Source organism: Abramis brama (genome assembly GCF_963993115.1).
Source record: "Abramis brama genome assembly, chromosome: 25".
Taxonomy (NCBI): Eukaryota; Metazoa; Chordata; class Actinopteri; order Cypriniformes; family Leuciscidae; genus Abramis; species Abramis brama.
In genome coordinates this window covers 3821222-3837168 of record NC_139987.1, presented here as the reverse complement: position 1 = coordinate 3837168, position 15947 = coordinate 3821222, and the positions used below count along the sequence as shown (strand labels likewise).

General features: G+C 37.4%; 1 protein-coding gene across 4 annotated transcripts in view; it reads left to right on the top strand.

Annotated features, from left to right (window-relative positions):
- Positions 1-15947, top strand: part of il11ra (interleukin 11 receptor subunit alpha) — a 37253-nt gene that overhangs the window by 5873 nt on the left and 15433 nt on the right. For 2 of the 4 annotated variants that reach the window (XM_084103985.1, XM_084103986.1), the window contains exon 2: positions 13397-13493. In XM_084103985.1, the coding sequence (XP_083960111.1) occupies positions 13397-13493 (97 nt within the window). Of the gene's footprint in view, positions 1-13198; positions 13313-13396; positions 13494-15947 lie in introns of those variants that run through there. The other 2 variants (XM_084103984.1, XM_084103983.1) reach the window with 2 other exon arrangements.

Genomic DNA, 15947 nt, shown 5'->3' with positions numbered 1-15947 from the left:
CCTATCACATGCAGCAGGTCAAACAGTATCACCTCCGCAGGGAGTTGTGTCAACCTTCAACCAGCCTGAGACTTGATAAACGACACTGGAGAACGTTCAACAAGCCATTCAGAGCACTTCACAATGCACTCCAGGGGTTTATACTCCCCATGACTCACTTGGCATTTTGGCATTGATTGCATATAAAGAGACTCTGCAGATCCAGTGCCATATTCCTCATGCCAGATACAGATTCAAGAAACAGGCTCTTGCAGCTGCTGGTCTGAGCTTTGTGTCGTCTGACATTTATTTCCTTTGCTTGTTTGCTGAAATGACATGTTGGCTTTGTGGAGTTTTGTGCTGTTCGTGATGTGGTAGCTTGTCGAAGTGAGCTTTGGCCCGTACGGCCTCCATAATTACATGCAGCGGGACTGTGGCGCCATTTTAAATGCCAAGCAGCCGAGGCTGGTGTTGAGCTGTCATTGTCGATGAGGTCCTTCTTCAGAGAGATCTTCTAATTCCTTGAGCACGGCGACGTCTGCTTTCGAAGAGCAGATAGTGGCTTTCACACGGTGCAGAGGTTGATGGGTCAATGAACGTTTCCAAGTTTGGCTTTAACTGTGACTCACAACTGCGGTCTATGAAAACCTCTTGTTCGAGGCAATGGACCGGTGTCATAAACCAAGAATGCTCCAAAGTGCAACTTCCATGAAAGGTGCTGCTTCCAAGAGAAAGTTTGTGCCATACTCAGTTGTAATCAAGTCTTCAGGCCATGTTTGGAACCAAAGAACAAGGCAATCAATCAGTGGAGGATGCTTTTGTCCTTTCTGTTTAATCCTGTGTTGAGTAAAATGAGGGTAAGTGTTCACGGACAGTCTACCTTCAAGCAGAACTGGCTGAGGCTGCAATTCTCCTGGGAAACCAGCCAAAAGCTTAGTGAATAGCTGGCATCTGGTAGCCATCTTATTCTGGCCAGTGCCTGAGGAAATTCCAGCCTTGAGTGGCTATGATAGCTCTTGTGCTCCGCAGCCTTATCCCCGTTTCACGTCAAACTGATGCCTGTTTTCAAAGCCAGGTCCAAATGTGCGTAATTTACCCCTTTCGAGGAGACTTTTAGCTGTGTCTGTCAAACTGCACAAACATTGACTGTGAGCAGTCCACAAACAGATGCTATTTTCTTTCTTTGACTAGTTAGATCATCTGCTTTCCCCATGTAGAAGGGGATCACAGAGGCTTTGGGTGGGCAACTTGAAAAATGCATTGGCTCACTTGTTTATTTGCTTTCTGTGTCATTACCCAGGTTAAATTTACTTCTACACTTCCTTAGAGACACTGGAGCCTTGCAGAAAGGTTGACGTCTTTTGACAATGTGGATGATAACTTTTTTTTCTTTTGATCCGCAACCATTATTGTCATGGATTTTATCCAGTCTACATAGTTTGGCAACAATTTGCCATTGAACTAAACCTAAAAGATTAGTTAAAGATTAAAAATTCTTTCATTCTTTTTTCATCATTACTTTCTTTCATAGAACTGAAAAGGGAAGACTTTGAATTAAGCACTGGTCATTCTTTTCCACACAATTACGATGAATGGGGACCAGAGCTTTCAGGCTTTAAAAGAGTGCAAAAGCTCAATAAAAGTATCATATAAGTTATTCCACATGACTAACAAAGTCATACATTGTTGTACTGAGTCACAGAGACCTGGATCAGTCCAATTCAGAAATTAATCATTCAGACAGTGTTGTGTTAACTGATTCAATGAAACTATCTGAAGTACAACACTTCTTTCAGGACCACCCCAGTCCTCATTCATATTCCTCAAAAATTAATCATTGTGTCCCATGGAGTAAATCAATTGGAAAAGCTTTGGAATTACATGAAAGTAAGTAAATAAGAACAAAATTTCCATTTTTAGATGAACAGTTCCTGTAACCTACATTGACATTGGAAGTTTGTGGTAGATTTCTACAGATGTTAATCTCTGGACAGTCAAGTGCACACAAGTGTTTAATAATCTATCCTGAAGTCCTTGTTTTGCAAAAAACGCTACTTTTCAAGAAATGGAAAAAACACTGTAGTTTTTAAATAATTAAACACAGCATTGTGGCTTTATATATAGTCAGACACTTGCATGTGCCATTCAATTATTAACATTTTACCAAAATTAAGCTGCAAATTGAGTCACAAGGTTTTTGACCAGCGAATTTCGGTGGTAAGTGCATCGCATTAAGTTTTCACCAGCTTACAGGTTATAACGTTTACTGTAGTTATGAAGTCAGTCAGTCAGTTTTTTTTTTTTTTTCTATAATTTGGCCACAATCTCATGTTATTAAAGATGAAGTGCCACACGCAAGCTATTTATTTATTGGCTACGACTCGATGATAAATGCTAGAATAAAACACTCTTCTCCGCTCCTCAAATACATAAAACATTAGTCTTTATATATTTATAGTGTTTCTTGAGTAAAGAAGATGCTGTACTTATTTAAGGAACCAGTACTTTATTTACCCTTCCACCGTGCGGGGGCGGAGTTATAAGGTTTGATTGACAGTTTGAGTTTGAAGATCCAATGGAAATACTAGGTGTAGTCACAAGTTTTTTTTAAATACTTTTCATTGGTTACGTTTTTGTAAAACCCACAGAAATACGTGAAGGCTGTAAATAAAAATTACGAAACATGGAGATGCAAGGTTTCTGCCTGACAGCGATGATATTCGATGAATTCTGAAAGGAGATTGATAGGCTGATTTGTGATATTCAAAGTTACGTCAGGTTGAGTTCCAGGTCCTTCCAGATCCAGAAGAAGTTAAAGTCATTAAGTCTTATTTGCCTTAGGTAAGCTGGCAGTGCACACAACATCATTTCAGTGCTGTTCTCATGGTAACAAAAATTCCAGTATTCCTTTGTAAGACTGAAAACCACCAGTTGTTGGCCAACTAGACTTAATCTTGTACCTAGTGTTTATGTTTGGACAAAGTCCATATCTTCAGATGAAAAAAACATCCCTACCCATTCTTCCTGAAATGGGCAACCTCTCTCCCAATAGACCCGGACCCCATCACCATTCTTCTAGAATTTGGGCTCATATTCTGCAAGCACTGCCAGTCAATTATCTGCAAACCTTTATCTGAAGGGCCCTGGGTGGTCTATATTCAAGTTACGAAGACAGAACTCAAGCCCTGGTCCCCTGTGTGTCCACATCCTGGGCTGTTTAGCAACCTCTGCCCATTCAAACAACAGGGAAGATTACTTACAGCTTTATTTTCCTTGAATCCCTTGAAACTCGTCTCTTGCGAAGATGTGCTTGAACCGCTCTCTCTCTTTTTCCGAAGACCTGCAGTGGCCCTGCACCGCAGGCAACTCTGGGAAAACGCATCCAATCATCTCAAACTTACAAGGACACGAGTAGGAAATCAAACAATTTTTTCAAGATTTAGATAAATGGCTTTTCAAGAAGGGCGTGGTTAGATAACATTAGCAAGACATTAAAGAAATGTTTGTTTTTATATATTTCATTTATTTTCTTTGGCTAAACAATATGTTTATGTTGTTTAGCTGTTCACAAGTGAATACAACAAGATTAAAGCGATACGCCTCAAGAGCCACTTAAAGTTATTTAAGTATGAGGAAGGGGTATTTTAATAATAATATAATAGGAAAAATTGGTCACACTAGATTAGGGTCCTTTTTTTTTTTTTTTTTTTTTTTACTATTTACTAGCTATTAACTACAACTTTTGCCTCAATAAACTCTTAATTACTGCTTATTAATAGTTAGTAAGTTGTTAAGTTCAGGTATTGGGTTGGATTAAGGAATGTAGAATATAGTCATGCAGAATGATATGTGCATTGTAAGTACTAATTACCAGCCAATATCCTAGTAATATGCATGCTAACAAGCAACTAGTTAACAGTGAGATTTGGACCCTAAACTAAAGTGTTACCGAAAAATGTATTAATCCCCAACTAATATAGTGTTCTGGACACACTTTAGTTTGGGCAACACATATTCACTATTAACTATGACTTTTGCCTCAATAAACTTCTAATTTACTGCTTATTAATCGTTAGTAAGGTAGTGGTTAAGTTTTGGTATTGGCTTGATTAAGGGATGTAGAATATGGTCATGCAGAATAAGGCATTAATATGTGATTTATAAGTACTAATTAACATCCAATATCCTAGTAATATGCATGCTAATAAGCAATTAGTTTATAGTGAGAATTGGACCCAAACAAAAGTGTTACCAGTGTTTTATATTTATCTATCTGTATTATTTACTTTTGCAGATTAAATAAGTAATTGTGTTTACATTTCTGGTTGGATAGCAACTTGGAATAAGGGTCATGAGAACTAAGGGAAAATCTAATGTAAAACACATGTGCCGAAAACTCAATCCGTTTTCAAGAAAAGTTAAAATTGAAATGTCCTGTGGTGTAACCATCAAGCATAAAGTAAAAACATATTTTTTTGTCATTATCAATGAGTTTTACAGTGTCACCCCAACATATTTAACTTTATGCTCTAAAAAATAGCTCAATTAATTTTAATACAGTAGCTTAAAACATGCTGCTCATAGTAGAGGTGTATTCAATTGTTTTGAAGTGATTCCAGTCAGAATTCAAAGTCTGACCTTCTTATTTATAAGATATAAATGTAACTTCTGCAGTTGTGATACTAATCACGGCTAATCATTGATTTAGCTGTCTTTTTAATATGCTTAAAGCATTCAAGCGTACTTTAACTTTATTAAGAACAACTATATTGGTTTTCCGTGCTGCCATTGTCAGCTTCCATCAAGCATCTGTTGCCGAAATTAGCTGGTGCCAGATCAAGTGTTAAAGTTCAAACACATTTTATGTTCCTGTTGACCAGGCTCATTACACACAGGAGATTAACGTAAATGGCAGTTTTGTCCAGTGCACCATCAGCTCTCTCGTAGGGTTATTGTTCTCAACCGCTGCCCTTTGCAAAGGTGATAATCTAGAGAAATGTCACTTGCACTGATTAATTATTTTGTCTGAAACGCCGCTTGCATATGCATGTGGGTTAGGAAACAACTGTCAGAGAAGAATGCATGAAAACCAGGGTAAATGTGCCTCACATTCCTCACGTGAGCCTTTCCATTTGTCAGGCAGTCTGTTTTCCATTCAGGCGTGTTGGATGAGTTGGAATGTGCCAAAGAGGGAACACTGTCTATTTTCAGTCGTCCTATCTGCATTTTCCCTCGTAAAAAGACTGCATGTTACTTCATGAGTCATATTTGCGATCTGTGCTTAGACTTGCATTGCACTGCAAGGGTCCTAATGATTAGAGCTGGAAAGAAAGACAAACGACCTCTGAAATGAGTGAACTTGTTTAGATGTCCAAACAGAAGATGCTGCAAAGTGTTTGCGTACCGAAAAGTGTGCTTGGAGTCGGCGAAGGCATTGTTCTTTTTTCGAGCAATACCTCACACAAGGCCACAGGATGTCTTTACTTCTACGCCTTTTATCAACAATGCCTTTTCAATTTTCCATATACAAACATCGGCAATGGGCGATAAGCTTGTGAAGCAGATGGAGATACAATTGTTGCAGCTCAGCTGACATTGAAAATGATATTATATCAGAAAAGACTCATATAAGAGTCTTATCTCTTGTTATCATAGCACTTTGAGAGTTGGCCTCTATTGGCAGGCGTAGCAACCCCACGGAACAAACGCTGGAATTCAATGGAAAGAAACATAAAATGTTGGCGAGACTTGCACATTCCTTCGCACTTTCTTGGCTGTCTTTCCTACTTTGAGGCAACTTGATTCCCTCAAGTTCCCCCTATCCTCCTCCACCTCTCTTTTTTTCCCCTTCTGGTCGATTGTCTTTCTTGCAAAACGATTAGTAACTAAGTACTGGGGACTTAATTTGACCTTTAAGGGAAGTATTTTATGAAATCATTCTAAATGAATAGGACTTAAATAGTTTTAAAGACAATGCTAATGTTCGGTGGTAGGATAGTATTCTGTGCATTCATGGAAATATATTAGCAAATATCTTGCTACTCTGTTTTTTTTGTTTTTTTTTAAACACAGTATTTGCATAGTTAGTTACACAAGATGGCAAAAAAAAATGTAGGTATTGTATATGAAAAGGTATTCATTAGGTACAATGCAAAATGCAGTTCAATTGCTACAGCTGTTGAGCTGCTGTACGTTACAACGTTACGCGACTTCATCCGAAGCACGCACACAGAAAGCACACAAATATTGAGTTCTCTTTCAAGTCTTGCGCTTAAACTAACAAATTCACACAAAAATTATGTCAGCATGCCCGTCTTTGTGAGTATCCTAGCAAACATAGTAGGTTAAGTGAACGTAAACAGTAGAGAAAGACAACACACGTGTATTAGGTATATTAGATCTGGGTATTATTTCTTAAAGTGACAGTAGCCTAATATTCCTGCTGTCTGTGTTTTTAATCAAACACCAAAAGACAAGGAAATCACTCACTGCTCTTGACCGAATAGCTTTTGTAACTTTATACATACCCGAGTTCAAGTGCCAGCTCGTGGTCCTTTCAACAAAAAATACTTTTGTGTGTTATGTATTTTTATGTGTATTGTGTATTATCGTAACTAAGTGTAAAATTATCGTAACTAAGTGTAATCTGTGCGAAGGGAAAATGGAGAAGAATGAGTTTGGGAAAAGGTGGTTTCAAACGCAGGCTCTCCATGCTCCTGCTCCTGTTTCTTTTGTAATTTTGTCTGGCTCAATCAGACAGTTAGTGTAAATAGCCTCTGCCAACATATTTTTATATGTTGATTTAGTTTTTATGTTTATATTATTTTATTTATTTTAGTTTCAGTTATGTTAGTACTTCAACTTAAAATTATTTTATCTTAGTTAGTTGCCAAGGCAACATTTAAAATTGTAATTTTAAGTTGAAGTTTTCTATATGTAGGTTTTGGAACAGAGCCATAGGCTGGTATTTGATTCGATTGGTGTAGTGAAGTGAGGTTGATTCTAATGTATGAGCAGAGTTACAGTTGCGTGTGGGTTTTCTGATGATTCATATTTTGGGAAGGCTATCCATATGTGTGTGTGTGTGTGTGTGTGTGTGTGTGTGTTTTTGTGTTCCAGAACCTGATAGTTGTCATGCGTTGTGGTTGTAATTTATTTTTTTTTTTTTCATTTTTTTTTTTTTTCACATGCTTGAATATGCAAACTCAACATCTGGCCGGCATATGTGCATGTGTGTGTGTGTATGTGTTTGTTTTGGCTTTGAGTATTCAAATATGAAAACGTGTGGTTGGAAAAATTCTCCAAAGCCATTCAATTTTCATAAATGGCAATTTTAGGAACATTTGGTACCACTGTTCAATAAGATCTTGTAATGGCACATAAACAAAACTTTTATGAATGATTGTCATAGGATATTCATAGCATGTATAGATACTCCATTATTATAGCAAAATTTGTATTGTGAGTGATCTTACTGGGTACTATTTTTGCCACTAGTTTTAAAATATGGGTATTGTTGAATATATTTATTTGTGCTGGGCAATGATTACTGTATATAAAGTATATTATTATAAATATAATAATCTCTTGTTTATATAATATCATTATTATTATATAATAATCTCTGTATATATTATAATATAAATGTTTTAGATATAAATAACACATTTGTCTTAAATATATACATGCATGTGTGTGTATTTATATATACAAAATAATTATACACAGTATATATATATAATATAATATAATTTATTATTATTATTATTTAAAAACCTTTAGACCTGCCCATAATGTTGGGAAAAGTTAAAGGATGTTATGGGTACTGAGGGTCTGTTTTTAACATGGATTAACAGCTCTATGTTTATCTTCGCCAGATGCTCCGTTGTTCTGTTGCGTTCGAACCAGCCATCCTGAACAACAACAGGCAACAGACTAAATAATATATAAGGATATGCCACTGATATATAATTTACCGCTGGCTTGTGGTCACCGCTTAGCTCTTGGTTTTTCACGCTGTGGGTTTGACATGTTGAAGGTAGAGCTCTTGTGTGGAGATGCATTTTTGTGGTTAAGGAAAAGTCAAAGCATTCCATTGGGTGGGGGTGATGAAGCCGGAATCATAACTCTGCCCTTTTTGGCTCTGTCACAAAGAGCCGCAGGTGCATCCACTCTGCGAGAGATTCGAAAGGCAAACAGATCTTGTGACAGAACAATTGATGGTGTGTTATATGATCCTGTCTAATATGCAATGTGTGTAAATCCATTTTATTTGTATAATTTCTATATATTTTTAAATTAAGTAATAAACAACATAACATGCATAATACTATGGTTACCATATTTGTATTAGTCACAGTTAGTGTTTATAATTTTTTTCTTCTCATTTAGCAATAATTATTTTTTTCACATAATACACACACACACACACACACACACACACACACACACACACACACACACACACATGAATATTTGGAATAATTAATGGATTGGATAGAAGTCTCTCATATTTGATCAAAAATGCTGTAAAAAAAGTAAAAATTATTACAATCTAACATAAATGATTTCAAATATAAACCTTTTTTGACTTTTTTGACAAATCTTACATACATACAGGTACTGTATATTATATATTTATATAGTAATAGTATTGTGGTATAGTATTGACAGTTAATATTATAATTGTTTTGTTTAATTAGTTTATTATTTTTTTTCCTTTTGAAAAGTTTCAAAAGAGCTAAAATATTATTATTTCAACTGTATATTGTAATGATTAAGGCCTGATTTTAAGCAAATGCTTAGAGTTGACAGTATCTTAAAACAGGCAAAACTGTATAGATTTATAAAATCATTTACCAACAACAACATACACTTAACATATTTATAATTTCTCCCTGAAACATTCAGTCCACACTGTCCAACCACTGTTATTATAATCAGACAGCCTTTAAGTGGTTTAAAGTGCGATGTCCCATTTCAGACCAACAGAAAAACACTTTACTCTTGCAAATGCTTGATGATAACATGCAGAAGGTTTTTATGGAACGTGAAAGGAGCTGCACCTCAATGCTGAATTTGACAGTCTTTTGAGAGTGGAGAACATGGAGGCCATCCAGATAACAAACTACGTCAAATAAGAGAATGACCACTGCTGGCTTTGAGATGCCCTCAGGTTTGGCACCCTAAGATACACTTGTACAGGATTAATTGTACATTCTGTGAGCTTAACTCACATTATGAAACTTTTAAAGTGCTATTTTTATGATGCTAAATGCTATTTTAAAGGTTCTTAATTTTGTTTTGAAGGCCTCCTTCAATATGTTTACATGCATCCAAGATCAAAGATTCAGCCTCTCTAAACCCCTCCTTTCTGAGAGTCTATTCTGCTCTGATTGGTCAGATCGCCCAGTCTGTTGTGATTGGTCTACTCTGCTCTAATTGGTCAGATGGCTCAGTCTGTTGTGATTGGTCTACTCTGCTCTGATTGGTCAGATCGCTCAGTCTGTTGTGATTGGTCTACTCTGCTCTGATTGGTCAGATCGCCCAGTCTGTTGTGATTGGTCTACTCTGCTCTGATTGGTCAGATCGCCCAGTCTGTTGTGATTGGTCTACTCTGCTCTAATTGGTCAGATGGCTCAGTCTGTTGTGATTGGTCTACTCTGCTCTGATTGGTCAGATCGCCCAGTCTGTTGAGATTGGTCTACTCTGCTCTAATTGGTCAGATGGCTCAGTCTGTTGTGATTGGTTTACTCTGCTCTGATTGGTCAGATCGCTCAGTCTGTTGTGATTGGTCTTCTCTGCTCTGATTGGTCAGACGGCCCAGTCTGTTGTGATTGGTTTACTCTGCTCTGATTGGTCAGATCGCCCAGTCTGTTGTGATTGGTCTACTCTGCTCTGATTGGTCAGATCACTCAGTCTGTTGTGATTGGTCTTCTCTGCTCTGATTGGTCAGACGGCCCAGTCTGTTGTGATTGGTTTACTCTGCTCTGATTGGTCAGATCGCTCAGTCTGTTGTGATTAGTCTTCTCTGCTCTGATTGGTCAGATGGCCCAGTCTGTTGTGATTGGTCTACTCTGCTTTGATTGGTCAGATAGCCCAGTCTGTTGTGATTGGTATACTCTGCTCTGATTGGTCAGATCGCTCAGTCTGTTGTGATTGGTCTACTCTGCTCTGATTGGTCAGAAGGCCCAGTCTGTTGTGATTGGTTTACTCTGCTCTGATTGGTCAGATCGCTCAGTCTGTTGTGATTGGTCTACTCTGCTCTGATTGGTCAGATGGCCCAGTCTGTTGTGATTGGTCTACTCTGCTCTGATTGGTCAGATCGATCAGTCTGTTGTGATTGGTCTACTCTGCTCTGATTGGTCAGAAGGCCCAGTCTGTTGTGATTGGTCTACTCTGCTCTGATTGGTCAGATGGCCCAGTCTGTTGTGATTGGTATACTCTGCTCTGATTGGTCAGATCGCTCAGTCTGTTGTGATTGGTTTACTCTGCTCTGATTGGTCAGATGGCCCAGTCTGTTGTGATTGGTCTACTCTGCTCTGATTGGTCAGATGGCCCAGTCTGTGATTGGTTTACTCTGCTCTGATTGGTCAGATGGCCCAGTCTGCAATGACTGGTCTTCCGTTTACAGCATGTGTCAGAAACCAAACACTCATTACCATATCTGAATTTCAATCTTCCTCAGCACTTGTATACACAGAGATACAAACAGTAACCATGACATAGGCTAGGTTTTACCGTTTCAATTTTAGCACGTGTCCTCATCCTTTGGAAGTTGCTTTTGCAGCACAGAAAACAGTGTCTTCTTGACATGACAACAACATGAACCAAACTCTTTCAGTCTCAGCAACAACTACAGTGTTTGAGAGTTAAAGTAGACGTTGTTCACATTCAGCCAATGAAGACCATAGGCTGGCATTATGCAAATGTATTACAAACCTAAGTAAGTTCAGAATCACTTCTTTCTGTGGGGAAACAATAATTGCAATCTTTAAAACGTTGCAGACTTTTTACATTCACAAACAGCTATTACACAGTGCATGAAATATACAATCTGAAAAAGCATAATATGATAATTGCAAGGCATTATAAGCCTGTGTTTTAGATTAGCAGTGAGGGAAAAACATTGCAGATTGGTGCAGTCCTGCAATAAAGTAGCATAAAACTAATGGGAACAACTTCAGCCTGTGGTTTTGAGAAGTCAAACTCTTTGATGCACTGAGAAAAATTCATATATTCTGAATTACCAAGAGATGTCAGATACTAATGATGGCTAAACCATATTGAAATAAAAATCAAGGATGTTTTTACTGCTCTGTGAGTTTTAGTCTTACTTTTCCCCTCTGAAAACTGATTTACTGTGGAGGATTGTGTCGTTTTCACTAAAATATGTGTCTGTTGATTACTACTACATATAATCTTCTACAATCAGGCTACTGGGTTACTGCTGCCAAGAATGATGACAAAATCCTGAGGGTTTCTCTGACCCGTCTGCTCTCCCATGATGCTCAAGAAGTTGACGATAATGATATGGGCTAAATAGTTGGTTAAGTATTAATTCTTGGACTAAGACATTATGACATTCAGCAAATACGGATTTATTTGAATTAAACAAGTCTTTGAATATCTAATAAATGTAATGCCACAAACTTCAGTGAATCCAGTTCTTAGATCTTCTGAAGTTTATTTTATTACTATACTGTACTATATCTATTTGGCTGCTTCACGAGTTGAGTCATTGAGTCATTTATTCAAAAGGCTGATTCATTTGGTCATTGAATCACTCATGAAATGTGTGTTGATATTCAGTAAGAGCACTCTTGTGTGACATTGCTATCATTAATCATTTAATATAAGACTAAACCCAAGGAGGGAAAAATGGCCAGACTACGTCGTGAACTGAAAGTTTGTTGTTTGGCTCTTGTAAAGCGACTGACATTCTCGATAATGCCGGCTTGCATATCATTAAAACAAACATTAGGGATATTATCGTAGATAATACATATCGCACAACCCTATGGTTTGCTCACATTTAGCGGAAGTAGCAGGAAAGACCCCAGATAAATTTGGTTCCATGGTTTTTACTGGGAAGCCCAGTGGTTTAAAGGTGTCTTTGTTTGTTTATCTTCTGTGGTTATCAGCACACATTGTGGTTTTAGAACATCAGTTTTCCAAACTGACAGCGGTCTGATGCGTCATACATGTGCGAGTCAAGACAATGTGATTTTATCAACAAATTAATGTTCTGTCTGAAGCCCTATCCAGATATGGTAAGGTGATGCCCTGAAGTAAAATAAACATGGAAGTAAAAATCTTTCACAGTGCTCATTTCAGTGTGTACTGTAACTTTCAGTAAATTGGAAATTTCAGTGTCCATTTTTTTTGTTTGTGTGTTTAATTTGTTATTAATGTACAATTTCACTGTGATTTTTCTGGCAATTATGGAGCTAGATGATCTCTTAAATGTCTTCTGTATGATGTTAAATACCATATTCTCAAAGCAAGATACCTTGTCTATCTGCTTCGGATTTATGTTTACTATTATCATCACTCCAACAAAAAATCTCCAAAAAAAATCTTTAAAAAAATTTTTTTTACAACACAACACTTTTTTTTATTTTAAATAAATGTTATTATTTTAAATGTAATTAATTCAGAAATTATTTAATTTACTTATTTTCCTCTCTACTTGTTTTTGCTCCCTAATTGTGTAGTTTGTTGAAATTTAAGTTTCCCAAAAATAAGTCATACGGTCATAACCTTTGTTTATCATTTCCGTTTGGAAATCATTTTCTGCCATTAATGAATTAATAAACTCCCCTGAGTCTTGTTGTGAGGTTTAGTGACCTCAGCTATTGGAATGTGAAGATATTTCCTGCATTTACTTTACTTTGCTTTTCCTTTACGCTTTAGATGCATCCGTTTGTCATAAAACAATACCTGCCAGGCAAATCCCAGCCGCATACATGACAGATGTGTCCTGTCAGTTACAGTATTTGTTTAAAATGTTTACAGTCTGTTGACACAAGGCTCCCTTGGGCCGTTTTTCAGATAGTGGGACCTTTTCATTTGACGTCATAACCCAGAATGTCCTCAACAGTTAGTTATTGCGAATATACTTAGCCAAATAACTTCCCAGAATTCTGCAGAACTGTTAAAACCGACCATCATCCATGTCAACACCGCTTTGCAGTGATGTTGATTCTCTGTGCTGTTTATACAGACATATCAGATGGTCACGCACGTATTACCATGGTGTCTTGTTTGCCTATATCAAAATTAGAGCGGTTAAATGTTATGTTGTTTCACAGCCTTGATGGTTGCTAAGCAGGTGGACGTTTTACACAGGATGATACCCATTAACTTCCCTTTGACTAACAGCCTAAACTGTTGTTTTTTTCTCCTTCCCTCACAGATGCCCGGTTTAGTGTCATGCCTTGGCGATCTAATAGTCACTGGAATCATCATCCTCTTCTCTGACCACGTCAAATCAGAGATATGGACCAATGAAGGTACGGATTGCTTTTATTTGAGCCGAAGTGCATCAGGATAGCTAGTCACATTAACATTTGGATTTGGTTGCTGCTAAGTATTTGGATTTGTGTTCCTACATATGGAATTGGTCAAAAGTCTTTGTAGCGTGTCTTCGTTTAGTCAAAGCAGGGTGAAATTATACTGTACAACTACTCCAGATAGCAAAAAGATTCATCATGTGAAAATTTAATTTTAATCCACACCAGGAACATAGCTATGGCCTTGTTCTTTAGAACAATAAACATCTTTGTTTAAAACTCCCAGTCTCCATTGCCCTACATATGAATTGCTCAATTAATGTTAGCCACTCTGGTTTGCGTGTGTGTGTGTGTGTTATGGCTGCTATTTAGCTGGCCAGAGAGGGAGAAATTTGAGAAATGTGGTGGGATTTCAAATAATATGCTTTTGCCAATATTTCCTGAAAGCCGACATTGAGCACGAGCGTTTCTTGAGCGCAGTTAAAACCCCAACCACTGGAACGACGCCACTCCCAGTGTGTGTGTCTCTGTGCGCGTGTGTGTTTGCCTTTCTTTGTTTAACTCTTGGCAGTAAATGTCTGATATAAATACTGAATTCTGACTAGGCAGAAAAGCACAGTAACGTAAACACCTTGATTCCTGCTATAGAATCTCTGCTAGGCTTTTAATGATGAACGTATGAAGCAGTGGAATTTGGGGGAAGCAACTATTAAGGCCCGTTTACACCAAGGACGATAACAATAAAGATAGCGATAAAGATATAGTTCTAAAAATCGTTCTCAGTATTAAAGAATAGCAGAGTTCACACCACAGCTATAACGATATAGAGAAACGATATCATTGGGATCACTTTCGGAATGATTTTTTTTACAGCTGTTGAACTATAAAACACTGACAGCCAATCAGAATCTATTCTAGTTTAAGGGCTTGCACATTTAAAACGGCAGACGAGAAGTATTGCCGAGAAGTTAATCTCCGAGGTCCAGAAAAATCCACCACTGTTTGACAAGTCAAGCCACTTTTCAAGAAAATTGGCATGGAAAACAATTGTAAATTCAATGAGAAGAGCAAAAACGTTCAGTTGTACCCTGTGAAACCGCAGCGCAAGCTTAGAATAAACAGACCGTTATCGTTCGTTGGTGTGGACGCAAATATAGTTATCGTTATACAGTAGTCAACATTTGAAGTGGATCAAAACCTTTAATTTAATACATGAATTTTGAACAATACCCGTCCTTGTCTTAGGACAACTTTGATTCATTTCTTTGATCCACTTCAAATGTTGACTACTGTAGTTATCTTTATAGGTATCGTTCTTTGGTTAGACGGCCCTTTAGACTGCAACAAACTTTCCCCACCACTTTATGGACATAATCTTACATAAAGGTGTTTTTGCTGCTTTGCTGCACAGCTCCATCGGCATTCACAGTTTATCTGACTCCATTTTATATCTGACATTTTATCACAACATCAAATTTAAGTTAGATTGCCAATTGGTTATTGGTCAATTATATAATAGTTTAGCAATACATTTGATTGTTCTATTTAACTCTTTACTTATATTTGACCTGTATAGATTAGGAAGCTATGTCGCTCAGAGGTCCTCACGCCTTGTTTAACGCGGGTCTCACGTTCACAAGCTCGTCAGTTTTGGTCACTAAAAAGAGGTAAATGCTATATACCTGAGATTGGTCGCATTCACACTTACACAATCAAAGCTACTTTGGTATAGCCCCCATGGAATTGCATATACATGAATTTAACGTAACGTTTACTTCAGTAGAGGTATGGCCACTACTACAGATACATCAACCAACTTTACTTCTCTTATAATAGCTTTGGATTGGCCATGCCGTAATTTACCACATACACTTATCTAAAGTAACATTGACACATTGATACGACACTCCCAGATTTAGGTTGGCCAAGCAGCACATTTGCTGCCCTAAACTGAAATTCACTTCTTGTCTTTGCAAACCAAGTACACTTGAATTGATGCCAAATATTGGTCATCACTAATCTGACACAAAACTTGCGGTAATACACAAATCCGTTTAATCTACTTGGGAAAACAATTTCAGAGTCAGTTGGAATAAAATCAGATGTAACAATGTATTATGTCAGGTAAATGTATCATCAGAGGTGGACAGTAACAAAGTACATTTGCTTGAGTACTGTACTTAAATACACTTTTTGAGTATCTGTACTTTACTTGAGTATTATTTTTTCTGGAAACTTTTTACTTTAACTTCACTACATTTGAAAGACAAATATCGTACTTTTTACTCCACTACAATTCTGTCAAGGTCCTTGAGTAGAAAGTAGTAATGTCAGTCAGGGGATGATTTTGGTTGCAGGGGTTGCATTTTGGTTGGAAATGAAGTTGGACTGACGTCGGTTTCTGACGTCAACACGATTTTCGTTTTCAACCACAATACAACGTCTGTCCAACGT